The sequence below is a fragment of the Lepisma saccharinum genome, chromosome 28, assembly GCF_977018435.1.
Source record: "Lepisma saccharinum chromosome 28, izLepSacc3.1, whole genome shotgun sequence".
Classification (NCBI taxonomy): domain Eukaryota; kingdom Metazoa; phylum Arthropoda; class Insecta; order Zygentoma; family Lepismatidae; genus Lepisma; species Lepisma saccharinum.
The window spans coordinates 35531046-35550537 of record NC_139256.1 but is presented as its reverse complement, the minus strand read 5'-3'; the positions used below and the strand labels follow the sequence as shown (position 1 = coordinate 35550537).

Sequence of the window (19492 nt, the reverse complement as noted above, 5' to 3'; positions counted from 1 at the left end):
ATCTATAGTAGATATTAGAAATTATAATTACTTCTACCAATAAATAGTGTCAACTTGGTTTCTGGCTGACTGTATAGGTGATATCATCCATAAAAATACTCAATTACATCATCATAATTCAGATGATGAAAGATAGTTATGCAACACCTTGGTTGGAAAAAGAAACATATATATACTACAAGGTTACTACAATTACAAACTTCAATAACTCACATTTAATAACACTCAGATACATGGTATCAATGGAAAGGGAAACTCAAAAAGTTTTGTACTGCATTTGATTCACAACATCACATCACATCACATGCGCTCAATGTGAGCTCCCTGTATCACGCGACATACATTGAGCTTGAAGTCCAATTCCTGCCATACACATCGCAACATTGGATGATCCACTAATGCAACGGCCTCTGTGATGCGAACACGAAGACCCTGGATGATAGGTGGTAAAGGTGTCCGATACGCTTGTTTGACAAAACCCCAGAGAAAAAAGTCACAGGGTGTAAGGTCGGGGAAACATGAAGGCCAACGCAAACATTCATTATCGTCACAGCCAGCACGTCCAATCCATCTCTTTGGTAGTCGCCTATTCAGTTCACGTCTGACATCTAAGTGGAAATGGGGTGGTGCCCCATCCTGTTGAAAAATTAAACCTTCGATATCCTGTTCCAGTTGTGGAAGAAGCCATGTCCGTAACATTTGTAGGTTCGAAATCCCCGTGATCGTGTTCTCGTTCAAAAAGAAAGGCCCATACCCTTTTCATGGCTGTGAGTGCAAAAAACATTCAGCTTGGGGGAGTCACGTACATGATCCACATAACATCTAGGATTTTCTAGACCCCCGATCCTGACATTATATTTGTGCCCTTTGCCCGACAGGTGGAAGGTGGCTTCATCACTGAACACCAATGATTCCATGAAATCATCAGTTTCCATTTCGATTTGCATTTCCTCACAGAAAGACAGTCTCTTGGCTTTGTCGTCCAGTTTCAGGGCCTGCAACAATTGCAAACTGTAAGGATGGAACCGCAAACGTTTGCATAAAATCTTCCACACAGTTGGTTGCGGGATGTCTAATTCTCTGCTGGCTGTGGTGGTGGATGTCTGTGGACTTTGTACGAAACTCTCTCTCACACCCTCCACAGTTGCCTCACTTACTGGTGGATGGCCGGTTGACTTTCAGTTGCAGATGCATCCTCTTGCTTTAAAGTTAGAATACCACTTACGGATACTGGGCCCACTGGGTGCATCTTCACCAATCTTCCTTCTAAAATTACGTTGCACAGTGATAACAGACGTGAAAATCCAGTGCAGAAAAAGCCTTCCTGTCTTCGTTGGCAGCCATTTTCCCTATCGCCCCTAGCAACAAATCAATAACTATGCGACAGTTGTCTCCAACCACTGAAACTTTTTGAGTTTACCTTTCCATTGATACAACTTTCATGTACGTAAGTGTTATTAAACGTGAGTTATTCAAGTTTGTAATCTGAAAGACCATTTGTAATAACACTGTATATCTAGCATAAAAAACTTTTAATCATAACAGTTAATAATGCTAACTATAACATTCTGATACATGCTGCAATAATGGAACACACACACACACACACACACACACCACACTTTTCTAAGAGAAAAAAAGGGGGAGCAAGAAGTTTAGAAACATTTTCATATGCAGAAATGAACTGCAGTCATGACAAATCCTGCACTAATGTTTTAAAGCTGTAATCAAAATGATTTTTTTTCAATATTGCCACTGCAATCTCTTCATTACTAACTATAAAATTTGAATGACAATTTATAATTACTATTTCACATTTTTTTAATGCCATACTGAAATCATTGATGAAAAATTAAAATTGTGTCTTTACGACACATTACTTATCAACTAACCTGCACTTGTAATAGTGAATATTCTGATAACTAAGAAATAGATTAATAGTACACTGAAAGTATAATTGACATTGCAAGAAGCAATACCTCAAAAAAATATTCAAAACCAAAATACACTAACTTGAACAGGTGTTCAAACTTCATATATTTCCCAGAGAATATAACATACACTATATTGCCAATAATGACCGGACACCTCTGAACTGTAAGGAGGATCACCCATACGTCATCAATACATGTCATGAGCCACTAGAATGACTCTTGAAGGACAGCGAATGTCTTGTAGATGTGTATACTGCTGCCAACAGTCAAAATGAGCAGACGACATGAGATGAACAGGTTGGCACCCACTGATTCAGGCATTCCATCCATGAAATTTCGGACACGTTTCAGATACCACACGCAACAGTCAGTGATGTAATGGTGAAATGGAAACATGAGGTGCTCTTACCTGTGGTGAAGTCAAACTGGCAGGCTGTGGTCATGGACTTTCGAATGGCATCAGGAAGTGAAGTCCTTGTACCATCTGATGAGAGGTGATGGCACTGATCTGTTGGGTGTGTTTGTGAACGTTCAGTGGGGTTGAGATCAGGGCTCTGAGGTGGCCATTCGAGTTCATTCCCATGTTGTCAAATATGCCCTTTGCTTTATGGACGGGCACGTTGTCACGCCGGAAATGAAAAGGGCCACTTCCAAACTGTTGCCACAAGGTGGGAGCACAGAGCATTCAGGTTTCCAGAATCCAAAACCTGGGGACACACCCTACCACAAAAAAATAAAAACAGCCCCAACCAAGATTCCACCCCCACCAAATTTCATGGTGGGTGGGGAGACAATACATTTTGGTTACAGCAGTATTCCGTCCATGGATGAGTTAGCGTGCAATCCAGGACAAACTGTTCAAGCACCACCAACGAGCTGTTCACCAATTTGCAGGAAGAGACTACCGGCCAACCTGGTGGACAGTCTTCCTCGAAGGGTACAGGCTGTGATAGCAGCAATTGGCGGAACGGAACTTCCCTGTACTGATGCCAGGTAAGCACATTCCAACAGGTGTCTGGTCATTATTGGCAATATAGTGTAGGAATTGTCATGGCTGGCTTTCTAATTTGGCTTGTAAAACCTTTGGGTGAATACATGGGCTTTGATCTGTACATGAATATTGCAAATAAGAAAAAAATAGGTTTTCTAGTTTACTTGCTCCTTAAAGAAGTTTTCATTAAATTTATTATAAAATAATTATGTTGTCAAGATCAAAGACTATGTTTCAAACATATTGCAGACAATATTTCTTCAGACAATACACACAAAGGATGGTGCAAGAATATTCCATGCAAAGGTGACTGTGCAGAGAAGCATCAGGCTGTGCCAACAAACATACCAGCAGAGAAGTTAGGGAAATACTTCTCCTGTACTTTCTTTCTACATGGCGCTGCGTGAAAGAGAAATGTTTCCCAAAAGCATGAAAAAAAATGTGCCGGAGCGAAATTTTTACCCACTTGACCATGAAACTTCCATACATCCCAGTAAGGAAATGTCTTACTTTTTCCAATACAAAAGTATGGTAAAATTTTGACAAGACACACATACACAATATATGTAACATGAAAACTATGAGACTTATTCAAACTGTGTTTTCTGCATTATAAAGCCTCGTTATTTGAGGTATTTTTATAAATACTTCTGATTGCCAGTTTATTCTATACAGGAAATTCTAGAAATTAATGATTCAAGTTTGAATAACTTTTTTCCAAAATGCCACTTTCAGTAAAGAAAAGGGGATAAGGAAATATTACAGGAACGTAACTTGAAGTTTTGTTACTGATGCCATGCTAATCTGTGGTTTGCAACAACAGGGGTTATATGCATCACTTAATGGATTTAGGAATAGCAATTTTATGCGGTATTTTAGTGAAATAAAATCTTTGTTAGCAACACTAGCAGCCCAGAATTTTGTCAACAGACCCAGTGTCAGTCATGAAACTTCAAATTATGCTGCTGTGATAATTCCTTTCTCCTTTTCTCTGCCGAAATTGGCATTCTGGAAAACAAACTTCTCTGACTTGGGCCAGTAATTTCTAAAATTTCCTGTACAGATTAAACTGGCAATCAAAAGAAATTCAATACATCTCTATGGGCGAGTTTTTCTAATGTAGAACAACTGATGTGAATATCCTCATGCCGTTTGGGTTGCTAAAGTTTTAAAATACTCAATAATATATTTTTTCCAGAGACCAAATATATTTCCTTTTGTAAGAACAAAAATATTTTTTTTGCTGTTAAGAATATTCAGGTAACTGAACATAACTACAGTAAATCCTCGTTAACACAAACTCGCTTAAGACGAACACTCGGTTAACATGAACAAAATGTTGGTCCCGGCAAGGATATATTATATCTTATAGAAAGTTTTATCGGTTAACACAAATTTCGGTTACCACGAATTACGAACTGTTTTTTAGTCCGCTGCGTCATTAGATCTCATTTAACACGAACTTTCAAAGTTTTTCATAATTTTTTCTGTTGTTCCTCTGTCGTTCCACTGCTAGGTATGTAAGAAATCGCTCAATAATCTCTATCACCTTGCCAACAATCAACTTATAAAGTATTGTAACCAACACATTCAGATCAACAATGTGTTCAAATGTGTTTTTCTATCCTTTAAAACGTAGCCAGTACGAGTTTGATCCGAATTGACTGCTAGTTTTACGGAAGCGATGAGTACAGTTGGCCATGAAGTTACCAGGCATTTGCATTCCAGTCTGCGACAGCGTAATATACAGACATTTTTCACCAGAAAATGATCTATGAGTACTTTTTTAAAAAGTTAATTACTGTAGTACTGCTTTCTATGATGACATACATAATACATATTGTAAATGGTTAATGTGTAGAAAGAACTGTATTGCAACAATAAAATTTGAGTCCCCGGTTAGCACGAATTGTTTTAAACACGAACTCTTGATTTTTCAGTCCCTTGGAATTCGTGTTAACGAGGGTTTACTGTAACTGAATCCAAATATTACTTTTATCAAGAAATATTATTGTTCATAAAATGCACATTTGAAAAACTACTGTAATTTAAATATAAGTCATCAAAAGTAAACTCGAAATTTTTCACTAGGTAGCGTATAAGAGTTCTCTTACATTATATGCTCATAAAAGTGGGCAACTGGAAAAATACTTTTTAGGCAATGATAAAAACCAGTTACACATCATTCTCTAAAACAATTTTTATCACAGTTTTGTAACCTGTAGACAAGCAAGTTAGACAATGACTTGCTGGTATTTAAAATTTGAAATAATAATAATTCCCTCAGACCAAAGCAACAAAAGGCAAGAGTTGCTTGTCACTTACATGTCATTCAACTGGGCCATTTTCTTAATACGTAGTATGCATCTTGTCGCCTCGGTCTGTTGGTTGTAAATGTATTTTTACAAACTGGCAGGACCCATGTTCTTTGTCAGTTCTTTCTCAAAACTCTTTTAGTTGAGTTCGATACCCAGTGGAGGCACATAGTGGTTTAGATCCCACTTTAAACTGTAGATCCAGTCTTGATTAACCTTTCTGTGCATAAAGGACTTCAAAATAAAGAAACTCCGTTACTTGTGTTTTCTATTTCTGTTATTTAGCACTGCATTTCTACCACTTTGGGCTAGTCTCAACAATGAGGATGAATGAAAAGATGAAAGTGATAAGGGGACACTCACAAAGAACACCTGTACCCACACTTGGATCTGAATCCAGAAATGTTGGTGGCAATCAGAAGTCAACCACTTAATGAGCTCAGCCACTAGGCTGGCTTTCTCTAAAGGCCAAATCACACTGAACTGGATTTCCAGTAGGAATGCCCTAGTTGGCGCTGGAAATGATGGCTGCTAGACTGGTTTCGATGACTAGACCATGTTCTAATTGCAACTGACTTTCTCTGCTAGATTCTGTGGAACAGCAAAAGTTTGGTCATGTGAAGATAATCTGTGAGCTTGGCAAGGGAATGTTTTTGTCTGTATTATCCAAGTTGGTTGTTTCTGTTTGCTGATCAATCAAAGAAAAATTACAGAAATGATAAGCATTCGTGTTCATTAATATTCAGGAGTTTATCCAAAGCAATGAGATTTGTAAACGATAAATGTAATTAGCCGATAATGAAAATCCTTCTTATTACCAGTGTATTAAATGTTTAACATATTTATTTGAACAAAATACTTTTTTATGAATGAATCCTGCGAATCTCATGTATGAATGAATATACAGAGTTCATTAACCTTAGAACAGTACCGTATTAAGATTTAGGTATGCTTTGTGCTCAAATCCCTCCCCTACCTCCCACCCACTCACTCACCCCTCCGCCTAGCAGTGCCTCGGGCATTCTGTCAGACGCAAGGCAGCACTGTGGTAAGGTGGGTGCAAGCATTGAACGTTTTTTAGTTTGTTCATAATGTTGGACTCTGTACGTCAGTAATACGCAGCGCTAGTAATAGAAGAAAAATGGTGCACGGAATTTTGACATTTGTAAATTTGATTTTGGATTGTTTGAAAACAAAAGTTTAGAACCATGCACTATTTTCTTGTAAGACTTTAAAATTACATTCGTTCCTTATTTACAGCATTATGAATATTATTATTGTTTACTTTTCATTGTTTGAACTTTTCGTACGAACGGGCTTGTCAATCAAGACCTTCTTAAAATATTCTATGTTTAATAAAACCATGTTTATACACTTTAAAATTAAGAGTAAAACTTCAATATAAGGAAAATATACAAAATAATGTTCACAAAGAATTGTCATTTTGTTTTCATGATGTAGAGGTTGTTTTAAAAATAGATTCGTTTATGTACGTAAAATTTACATAGCGCTAGTTATCTTGATTGCCATATTTTCTTGAGCCAATTTCTAGCCTATACTTTTCTTTTAATTATCTTAATTTTTAATAGCAGTAGCTTTTCTACAACGTTCTTCAAATCGCTCATCCATCATCTTAGCTTATCTACTCTGCACAATGCCTCATGGGAACAGAAGTATACCAATGAGTACGGTGTGAAGTATTGTGTGAGGGAAAAACTAGTAGGTGAGCCAGTATCACGCAACTATAGAGTGTCCGAAAAGTCACGCAACCCGGTGTTTACGACCGTATAACGGAATAGCGAAACGGAATGAGAAGAAACCCTTTCCGCCAAGAGAATGCCCTGTATATTGAGAAAATTTAGAGAGACAAACATATGTAAGAACATGCATGTTTTAATAACAAATAAGCAAAGTGTTGCCAAAGGCGGAAAAAAAATATTTGCAAATCGTGTATATTGATGCACAGAACTCACTGAGGAAAATTATTGCAACATTTCACAATACCAACGAACAATTTGGATGGCCATCTAATGAATTTGACAGAAAAAGAACTTTGACGAAGTTTCAAAAACATTGCAGAAGGGAATAAATGGGCTGTTCCAAAAATCGATGTTTTCACAATATTACGAGGGACACTGGCAACACTGTTGGTGTCACGTGTCACTAACAGACGTGTTTCACCTCAGGCTATCACACTAAGGCACTTTTAACGACAAAGGAGAAAGTTGGTTATTCTCGAACATATGCAATAAATTACATACACCTTGCAACCCTGAAATGTGGTTTCAATTGGATAGGTATGTCAACAGCCCAAATTCCAGGCATTGGTCGACAGAAAACCCACATCAGTTGCATGAAGTACCCTTGCACTCTTCGAAAATCGGTGTATGGTGGGAACGTTATTCTTTGAGACAACAGTGGATACTGCTGTGTACGGGGATCTCATAATGCAATTCGTTGCTCTCCTGGAAGAGGACGAACGTGATGTTTGGCTACAACAAGATGGAGCAACTTGCCATACATCTAATGAATCTCTTCGTATGCTGAGAGAATTTTTTTTGGTGATCGTCTAATATCCGCCCGATTTAACATCTGGAGATTTTTTTCTGTGGGGTTACTTAAAGGGGAAAGTATACCAAACGAGGCCCAGAACATTGGAGGAGCTGAAACAAAACATTACACAGGAAATTAATAATATCGGTGCTGCAACCCTCAGGAAGGTATCTGAGAACATGATCAAGCGAATCAACTTATGTATCCAAGAAAATGGTGGACACTTCAAACATTTGCTTTAATTTGTAGTGATACCAACATATCAGGTTTGCAAGGTGTATGTAATTTATTGCATATGTTCGAGAATAACCAACTTTCTCCTTTGTCGTTAAAAGTGCCTTAGTGTGATAGCCTGAGGTGAAACACGTCTGTTAGTGACACATGACACCAACAGTGTTGCCAGTGTCCCTCGTAATATTGTGAAAACATCGATTTTTGGAACAGCCCATTTATTCCCTTCTGCAATGTTTTTGAAACTTCGTCAAAGTTCTTTTTCTGTCAAATTCATTAGATGGCCATCCAAATTGTTCGTTGGTATTGTGAAATGTTGCAATAATTTACCTCAGTGAGTTCTGTGCATCAATATACACGATTTGCAAATATTTTTTTTCCGCCTTTGGCAACACTTTGCTTATTTGTTATTAAAACATGCATGTTCTTACATATGTTTGTCTCTCTAACTTTTCCCAATATACAGGGCATTCTCTTGGCGGAAAGGGTTTCTTCTCATTCCGTTTCGCTATTCCGTTATACAGTCGTAAACACCGGGTTGCGTGACTTTTCGGACACTCTGTAGTTCAAGTCCAACTGAAAAATCCAGCAGAAAATCTAACCTTGTGTGATTTACGCATTATATTGTCTACTGCTTAGTTGTCTACAAAGTACTAACTTACCCCTTAATGAAGATAATACAGTATACAACTCTACATTATACACAATTTAACAAAACAAAAGTCTGGACCAATGACCAAATCTTTGTTACCAGTAGTGGAAAATTTTATGTGAAAAGGCAGCTGTATTACTTAACGATTGCTTTAGCTATGTTGTGCCAGTGCAGGCTGCTTGTGTGTTAGTGTAAAACAAGTGCTAGAAAGAAACGTGTAGAAAGAGACCAACATTTATTCCTAACATCAAAACGTGAGAAAAAAAGACTTACCACACAGCGGCCAATTCTACTATACTTCCGCGACTCCTCACTGACCTGGTACACATAAATATTATTGTCTCGAGACCCAAGGGCCAAGAAATTGCCATCGGGAGAATACTTCACTACCTGGAAAGGGGAAGGGATCAGTTACTACCTGGCTTTCAGCAACACAGTGCATATGAATTTTTTGTCAATATTGATAAAAGTATCATTTAAAAAAATAACTGCAATCCAGTATAAAATTGCAAATCTTCTATGAATAAACTGAATGATTATACTGTATGTAAGTGAATGCAATGGGTTTTGTCTTTGTAAAAAGAAAACTACATTTTTACATTTGCTTTACAAGAAAATGGAATAAAAGACGTGGATAATTAGATGTAAGCGAGCTACTAGCTTTTTCTGCAAAACTTATTTGTAGAGGTTCTATTTATATTTGTAGCCTCTGTCACCATCCGTTTGGGAACTCTTTGCTTCACTGTTCCTCTACAAGTAAGTTTTGTGGAAAAAGTTAGTAACTTGCTTACGTCTAATTAAAATGGAATTATTTTGCATGAATATATAGGCTATTTATGGAAATATCAAATTGGTACACCTGTCTGCAATATTACCAATACGCTGATATACACTATGAACCTCTGGGGTTCCGATGCAATATTAAAAAAAAAATCAGAAAATAAAGTTACGACAAGTTCACGTGCGTCATGCTTGGCAGCGCTGTCGTCGCTTTTGTGAAAATGGCTTCTTCAAGATGTTTCGGTGTGTCTTTAACAAAATGCCGCCAACGGACAACAGCATCAGGGCATGGTACAGAAGTTTTCTGGAAACTGGGAGTGTGTTGTTGAAGCCAGAGGGTTGAGACAGTTGAGCAAGTTTGTGATGTTTTCGTCCACAGCCCGTGGAAGTCGATCAGGCTGCTTGCTTAAGGTTGAAATTTTTCCAGATCCTTGGATCAGGCAAGGGGGTCCCATCCCCTGACCACCACTTAGCCCAGATATCACTCCTCTGGGGGTACGTTAATGATGCAGTTGTTGCCATTGATACCATCCCTGACGACATGCTGCAGAGCACGTGGCATGAAGTGGAATACCAGCTGAACATTCTTTGTCACAACTAAAGGTGCTCACATAGAAGTGTGGTAATTTTTTTGTAAGAAACTTTTTGAGCTGCTCTTTGCAATAAAATTACCAAAAAATGTGCAGGTGTGTTAGTTTTAATTTCCCATCACTTCAAAATACCGGAGGTTTATCGTGTACACCTTGTATTAGATCACCTGATAATGATAGGGGCAGATAACCTTTACATTTCTAATGCATAGAACGTTAGCTATCAAGATGAGTTTTCTTTTCAGCAGCTTCTTAAAAAGTAATACCATAGGAGACAAATTTATATAAAGTTGAAAACACGTTTCTAACAGTATTAGGGCTGAGTTGGATAGTTAAAAAAAATGAATTATCAATATTACTCCCAACCTTTCAATGTGCAATGCCATCAGTCATTTTATTTTTAATGTAAATAAATGTTACAATGTTACTTGCAATAAAATGTAACTATTTGTCTATTGATTTAGGCACCATTCACAAACAGTTATTGGCTGACAATATGTAAAGAAAATGGCATGGTTGGTGTACTTAATTTCAGACAGACTCACTACTCAAGTCCTTGCTCTGCGTTGAGACTTGGACTATTGTTGAACTCTTTTAAGATTGTTTTATAACACATTGGATCTCACTCAAACTTTTGTAATACTAGGGAAAGTAAAAAATTATCAGCACATTTCACCATAACTTTCTTTAGGTTGGCCACACTGCCTTCAGAGCTTGCATGCTGAAAGGTGGTACTCTTGTGGTTACGTGCCCGAGGTTTCATACTAAAATCGCTCCATTTTTCTTTCTTTTGTAACAGAGTAAACTGGCACTGCATGTGAGCGCTGAAGGCAGTGTGGCCAACCTAAAGAAAGTTATAGTGAAAGCGCAGATAATTTTTGACTTCCCCTTGTACATTAAGGTGCCAGTAAACCTTCAGCCAATGTGAGTCAAACTTTTTTTTCTCCTTTTGAAAATGCACTATGATATTCCAAATTCTGCAAAAAATATCTCTTGTTTAGAAATCCTTCTGGTATATTCAAGTGAATCTTAGTGTGGTTTGCTTTTGCCTAGATTATCTGCAATAGTTTCATGGCATTCTATTTTCTATAATAGATAACCTGCTTCATTTTGCGAAATATGGATGATGAGGATTCAATATGCAAATCAAATGCTACAAATAAGAAGCAAAACTGACGTGTGACAACAATCATTTAGATGTCTTAGTCTACGAACCCTTTTCTATGACAAGATTAGGTTGGACCAGGACCATGCAACTAAAAACTAAAATGCTCTTACCTGAATAGGTTCATTGCCATCACTATGCATCGAGTAGATTTCTCTTGTCTCTGCGTCCATCACCAACCACTTTCCGGAGACAGTGCCGACAATGATTATTCCTCCATCAGGGGAAAAGGTAGCTGACTGAGCTTGCTCCTGTCAACAAGATAGTCCATTAGAAATTCATGTGAGTTACATAATCAAAGAATTGTTTACAGTATTAAACTTCGTACCCTCTATTGACACTGTCACTTTTCTACTTCTTGGGTTAATCACAACAATGAAGATGAATAATGAACTGATGTAATGGATGATTGAGCCTTTGCCTACGTAGTGCATTATGCTGACGACTGCCACGGAGGCTGGTAATTTTACTCTAAAAACAATAAATCCCTGTATATTGAAACCCAGTGTCATGTTATAATAACATTGCTATTCGCTGATGTATAATACGAGGTGGCTTTCAAAAGTAAGAACCAATGTTTTTATAAATATAATAAAAGATAAAGTTCCCCATGCATATAGCACTGTGCCATGAAGGCACATTTAGGGGATGTGGGGGTAGGGCCACACACATTCTTGATCGGCAATTTTGGAGGTGATGTGATCTGCACCACACTCCAGCCACTTTTACCCCCTCCTTTCCCTGGCACCTATTGATTTGAGGCTGGACGAGCCCCAGAGCCACTTTATGCGAGGACAAGGCTGTAAAAATTCCAACCTTCCTTCACCCACCCTGGGAATTGAACCTGGGTTTCCCACATGACAATCCGGTATCTTACTGACTAGACCATTGCGGCTCTACAGATAAAATAAAATAAAATAAAAAGTGTAACAAAATGGTTATTATTAGGGATGTGACGAAGCTGAAAATTTACCGATGCCGATGTACTCACCGATAATTTTTGGAACCGATACAGATATTTAACAGATTCAGATACATAAGAATATTAAACAGAAATGGGATGTTATTTTCAGCATGACAAAAATAAATTTCCTATGTATATTTGTATTGCATATCATATGTATACACATATATATCGTACCCGCGTTCAGGTTGGAACGCTACGATATTATCAAGAGATTCAAATGTACATTTGCATCTACAAAAGGTAGTTATGTAAACCTTTAAGAAGAACATGGATTCTCAAGAGATTTTTACATTAGTACACAAGCAGTTCTTTGAAATGCAAAATTAATTCCTGTTCTTAATGTTGGAAATTTACTGCTACCAGATTCAACTTCAGAAACACGAGATTTGGAAGCACTTCAGGAGTAACCTACTTCTTCTCTTATCGTAAATCTGTTCAGCAACACTGAACACTCAATCACTGAATACTGATGCAGCAGGTATGCCCAAGTATTTTCTCATTTTGAGTTAGGTTGATCCTCTGAATGAGAGTTTGCAATAATTTTATTACAAAAACTCTACAATAATGATGAATCATAAGGGCCTGTCCATGGAAAGTGGTCCCCAGTGAGCTTATTTTTAACTAATGCAAAGTATAACATATATATCATTTTAAAGGTGGAAGTCTAATCTTTAAGAATATAGGTAAAAGGTAAAGGTAAAGTGTTCCCCTGTGCATAGCACCACGCCATGAAGGCGTATAGGGGGTGTGGGGGTAACGCCCCACACTTTCTTGATCCGGTCGTGAGTGGGGGTGATGTGATCAGCATCACGCCCCTAACCGCCTTTACCCCCCAGGGTTTCCCCCAGGTACCCATGTTATTCGACGCTGGGTGGGCGCCGGGGCCGCTTTCACCGTTAGAAAAGTTCCCGGATTTGAACCGGCCGGGGATCGAACCCGGGACCTTGAGCATGGTAGTCAGACGCGTTACCGACTGAGCCACCGCGGCCACTAGAATATAGCAAAATTTTAAAGATTTACTCTAAGAGGAAATGCCCAAAGTAATGTAAAATTGGTACATTTGAATAACAAATTAAAAAATAAAATTGTGCAATTAGCAACATTGCATTATTTCATTAGTCTCTGTTCTCCACGCTTGCAACTACTGTAATTGCTTCCTGTAACCAAACTGTGCATGTTTAAGTGAAGATACCAAGAATTTGAAGTTTCAGTAGGTGAGTACAACAAATTTTAACTTTTAAGTTCTTACTGTAGCATCCGGCACCGAATAATTATTAAAGTTTTAACAACTCTTAGCATAATTTTTCAATGATGATGAATTCTTGTATGCAAAGCACATTCATGATGGTTAAGTCCATGGTGAAGTTAGATGTAGTCTGCTAATTATTTATTGTGGTAGTTCTGCTAGTGCTGGATGCTACATTCCAAAGGTGCCGGATGCTACAAATGTAACCCGTAGCATCCGGCACCTTGCTACAAATACAACTAATAAGCCTCTGCACCCTTTTTTGTAAATTGTTAGGCCTACTTTGCAATGTTTCTGTTTCAAGTAGTCCTATTGAATTGTTTTTTTTAAAATTTAGATAGGCCTACATTGTTTGATTGCCTAGATCTTTATTTGAACATGGGTAAGCTAGTTTTGAAATATAACAGTAGGCCTAATGAATACTTTAAAATTTAACAAATCTTGGCCTACACAAAATAAAATAAACTCTCTTAAGTAACCTAACATAATACACTCAAAATTTGGGAGATTTCATATAAATATGACATAGGCTAAATTACTCTGGGGCCAGAATTGACTTTGTAGATCAGTTTTTTATTTCAGATTGCTATATTACATCATTTGTTTAGGCCTAAGTATCAATTTGTGCAATTTTGGGTAAATTACACTTCTTTCACTACTTCTAAATGACATGCCACAGTTTCTGAGACGTGTATTCATTAAGAGAACACAAAGCAAAGCATTTGAATGTTTTAAAAAAGAAAGTTGTCATGGTTTAGTTGTTGTTCAGGTACATTTCTCTGAAAACTATACTGAACAATATCAAAATGAGATTCAAAGTGCACATTGGAATCAAACCCACATCACACTTTTTATTGTTGTGACCTGGTGTGGAAGCAAATCATCATCTTACTGCATTGTAAGTGACAATTTAAACCATGACAAGTATGCTGTGCATACGTTCTTGTGCTACATATGTGAAGAAGTGATTAAATCTGTGCCAGATGTAGAAAACATAATATTATTTTTCAGATGGACCAGCATCATAGTTTAAGAGTAAATTTAACTTTCTTAATATTATATATATATATATATATATAAATCAAATAAGGTAAAAGGAAACACTCACCGGACAGTAGGAAAATTCAAAATTTTCGCTAATTTATAGCATCATCGGTGTGAGAAGAAACAGAAGACGGAACCGGAAATTGTGGTCCTGCAGAGTTGCCAGGTCCCCATTGAAGAAGAAGCGGTGCGTAGAACGAAAAAAACACTGTTTCGTCACCAGGCTCGTCGTAAACTGTGAGTGTGTAGGATGAGTTGGGAGGGAGGGCGGGAGGGTGGGTGAGGGTTGGGCATTACTGGGTGGCCTTGTTCAGGCCAGGTGGAGTGGTTGCACTCATGGCCGATATATAGGCCCTCTCCCATCTTTTGCGAACAGAGGTGTTGGCTGGTTGGGGTAGGAGGTGGATGATCGCTACCCGGAAGCAGTCGTTGAAACTGATGTTGTGGTGGTTGGTGTGGACGGCGACAGTGAAGTCCAGGTTGTGGGTGGAGGAGCGGTGGTTATTGATGCGGAGGTTGAGGGCCGTTGATGTTTCCCCCAGGTAAAAATCACCACAGATGTTGCAGGTGAGGATGTAGATAAGGTTTGAGGCATGGCAGGTCCCTTTGGGATGGAGGGTAAATTTGCCAGTGGCCGTGTGCACCTGGAGGGTGTGAGAAGTGATGAGGATGGGACAGGTCTTGCACCTGGGTCGGTTGCATTTATGGGCAGGGGGGTGTTGGATGTGTGGTGAAGGAGTGTTGTGGACCAGGATGTTTTGGAGGTTAGGGGGGCGTTTGAAAACCACCCTGGGTTTGTCGGGAAATATGTTTTTGGTTTCGGGATCACTGTGGAGGATTGGGAGAAGAGAGTGCAGTGTGTGCCTGATTTTGTTGAGGTGGGGATGATATTGGGTGATGAGTGCAGGTGGGTTGGTGGCATCAGGTTTCTTGGTGGTAGTGGTATGTGAGGCAGCTCGTGATATTTGCTTGGTGACCAGGATGGAGGGATATCCACGGTTAACCAGGGCCTGGTGTAGGCGGAGGTTATAATTCTGGCGGGAGGTGGGTGAAGTGTTCAGGCGCTGTCCCCTGAGGGCCAGAGAGAATGGAATTGCTTTTTTGGTGTGGAACAGGTGGGAGCTGGAGAAGTGTAGGTATTGCATGTGGTTGGTGGGTTTTATGTGGATGGAGGTAGTCAGGTGTCCTCCCTCGATGTGCACGTCCACGCACCGCTTCTTCTTCAATGGGGACCTGGCAACTCTGCAGGACCCCAACTTCCGGTTCCGTCTTCTGTTTCTTCTCACACCGATGATGCTATAAATTAGCGAAAATTTTGAATTTTCCTACTGTCCGGTGAGTGTTTCCTTTTACCTTATTTGATTTTTACTTAGCCCTTTTGGCCCTCCTTGCTTTTATCCATTATATATATATATATAACACTTTCGAAACAAAAATTTTCCCTCAATTTTTCATGGTATTTTTTTGCAACAAGCCCCGGTAAAGGACCTGTAGATGGGGTAGGTGGTTTGATGAAAAGACAAGTGTGGAATGCTGTTAAGGGTGGTATGGGTGAAGTAGATGTCAACTCAGCAGAAAAATTTGCACTTTTGGCATCAAAAGTTTGCCCTAATATTTCTTGCATTTTAGTAACTGAAAAAACTATTGTGGATAATAAAGTGCAGTTAGATGAATGTTACAGGGACATTTATACAGTACCAGCAACACAATCTTATCATGTAATTGAAGCATTATCCAACAGCACTATCCTTCTGAAAACACATGATCAGATAAGTAATGGGGATAAGTGGTCACTCACACAGGGGAAAGCCATAGAAGCAGTTAGGCATACATCACCAGAACTTAGTTCACATTCTGAAGTGGAAAATTTACAAAATGGTGAATTTGTTGCTGTAAAATATAAATTTAAAAATGCTGACAAGGTATTTATGGGCCATGTTAAACAAGTGCTTGCAAATGGGAATGTGAAAGTAGAATTTCTGAGGGAAAAATGTGGAAGAAATATCTACTTTGTGTTTCCTAGCACATATGACAGTGACATTGTTTCTAAATATATGATAATTCAAACATTCAAACACCCACTGAAATTAGAGGACAGTATTTTTTTGAAGACTTGCCTGAATGTTTGAATTTTCAGTAGCCTAAAACATTACAAAGTGAGGCACCAAAATAATTAACATGTACATGTCACAAGAACATGGGTTTCTGTTTAAGTGTATATCTAACGCAAAATATGTAACCAAAATTAATTATTTGTTTTTCTATTTCTCAAATATAGCTTGTATATTTCTATTTTACACTGTAGTCTATGCATATATGTGTACACACAGTTAGTAACGTTTGAATTAATAAAGGTATTGCACAATGTAGCGTCCGGCACTTTTATGTTATTCCGGCACCGACATATAAGTGACAATATATAAAAAACAGAAATGTTTTAAAGCACAAAAACAGGTTGAAGAACTTGTATACCACTATGTTCATATTTCTGTACAGCAATTATGTTTCTTGCATAAAAAAAATCACAGAAAAACTGTTCAAAGTTTAAAAGTAAGAAAAAACAAAATTCTCTGTGTAGCGTCCGGCACTAAAATAAAATGATCTGTTTTACGTTGTATATTTGCTCAAATTTTAAATTCTAATATTCCAAAATGTTGCATATTTTACCCTCTGTTCAATCATATTACAATAAGGACAACTTTCAATATGGGTACCGATAATATACAAAAAAAACGAGACATAAACACATGCGAATGTAGCGTCCGGCACCATGGACAGGCCCATAACCTAATTGTCAATAAATCTTACAAAACTAGAATATAAAACTTGTTAGAAGGTAAAACTCTAGTATAATCTGTACCGGTTTAAATATCGGAATTTTGCCGATGCCGATATGTCAATCTCTGCTGATTTTTATACATCTGTAATCGACTTCGGCACATCCCTAGTTATTTGCGGTTACAAACACATGTCCACTTCATTTTTGCACAGTCACCATTACTTCCAAGCACTTTTGACACACACTGCTTAAAATGTCACTGCCTGGGAGTTCAGCCAGTCCACTGCAGATTTCAACACCTCTTTCTTTTCCTTGAATTGTTGAAATGCAAGACACTTCTTCAGGTACATGAAGACATGATAGTCACCAGGTACAAGGTCAGGACTGTAAAGGGGGAGGTGATCAAATGTTTCCCATTCGATCTTCTGAATTGTCTGGCTGTGTGGATGCACAATCAAGCAGCACTTTACCTGATCGCAGCATTCCACGTCTTCTCAGTTTTGAAAGTGTTTCGTAGTGTACTGCTTATGTGACTTGAAATGCATGAAAAGAACACTATTTTTTTGCTTCCAGAAAGTTGGCAGTTGCATCACCTTTTGTGCAAATAAGAGTTTGCTTGAAACTTTTTCCACTTGGTGAACGTGAGTGATGCCTCTGCATGGATTGCCGTTTTGACTACATTGGTACAATTAGCAATGTTGGGGGGAAGGGGATGGCTCCCTCCCTCTTTAATAGCAATCAAAAATGCATTTGCAGCGGTCATTCTTTGGGTTTTGTGAGCAGCTGTCAACATTGCACACAGTTTCCAGTAGCCCAATGTGTCGGTAGTAATCATTTGGAAAATTATCTCGAAATTTCATGACAAGAGTTCTGAAGCCTATGGGTGCACAATAAACAAGAACCACATGTCTTGTGCATCACACTCGCGCATGGAGGGGAGGGTTAGAGTGAAGCAGGCTTCACCCTAGGCCGAGGGATGTAGGGGAAGATTCGTGAAGGCTTCTGGCAGAAAGGGTCTTGTGTCTAGACCTACCACTACTCTTACGTGAACATGTCTATGGCTGTCTATAAACACACAGCACCATTGTTGTACTTTTCTTTCACTAATTACTCTTAGCACATAACTTTCACTGAATTCACTGTGAATTTTGTTCTTTGCATAAGAAATCAACTACTGTACTTTAGAACTGGCAGAACTGTTTATTCTTGCAGTCGTCATTATTCATTGTAATACCCAGGCAGACAAATGGTGAACACGTGGTTACTACTTGCAGCTACTGAACAAGTGTCAGCCACTTTTTGTAACCAATTGACCCACACTTTTGAAATGCACCTCGTAGATAAATCCTAGAACTAAACTTATAGGGGAGAACAAAGGGAACACAGACATTAGTTGAGTCTCTCCCTTTCTGGAGCTTGAATATTTTCTGAGAATTGTGCACGAATTGTGCAAAATGCATAATTTTCATTTATTCCATGCCAAAGTTATGGAACAAAAGTAAATTTTTGATTAGCTTATATATTGGGTTGATTCATAAGTTCGTAACCGTGGCAAAAGTATTTTTATTTGATACTTATTTGAGATGAACAAAATACATAAATTAATCAGTAATATATTTTCCTTCATTGTCTATGACTGTCCACCAATGCTGGGGCAGTTTTTCAATTCAACACCTGAAGAAATTAGCTGATTCGGGGTTAAAATCATCGTCAAGCCAAGTTTGAAGAGCATTTTCGTCACCAAAGGAGCTTCCTTGAAGATTGAAGGATTGAGAGCTGAAATCCGAGGGCGCAAGATCGAGGGAGTAAGGAGGATGTGGAATAACTACCCAACCAAACTCCTGGATAGCAGCCTCTGCTGCCTTTGCCCCTATGTTAAACTCACACAGAAGAATATGTCGAAAATGTCCCCCCCCCTGGACACTTATTGTTCTTTAGCCCATAAATAACATGGTCTTTCTTCAAATCTGTAAAATTCAATGCGTATTCACAAGCACAACAATGCCACTCCAATTGATGAACCTTTAACGATAAACTCCTAACACTGCAGTGTTACCATACCAAACACAAACGCTATTAACTTATGAATCAACCCAATCCATATGAATTTATGAATATTTTTAGGGACAAACTCCACTAGATTAACATGACATCTATAATGTTCTGAAGAATTTTATGGTTACAATATCTGGGTATTGTTATCAGCGTCACTATTAGCAGAGCTGTGAAAAATGCACTACAAAAA

General features: G+C 38.3%; 1 protein-coding gene across 7 annotated transcripts in view; it reads right to left on the bottom strand.

Annotated features, from left to right (window-relative positions):
- LOC145980801 (echinoderm microtubule-associated protein-like 2) overlaps positions 1-19492 on the bottom strand; it is a 631445-nt gene that overhangs the window by 7425 nt on the left and 604528 nt on the right. For all 7 annotated transcript variants that reach the window (XM_083113888.1, XM_083113889.1, XM_083113892.1 and 4 more), the window contains 2 exons: positions 11325-11462; positions 8950-9066 (listed from right to left, as the gene is read on the bottom strand). In XM_083113888.1, the coding sequence (XP_082970014.1) occupies positions 8950-9066; positions 11325-11462 (255 nt within the window). The remainder of the gene's footprint in view (positions 1-8949; positions 9067-11324; positions 11463-19492) is intronic.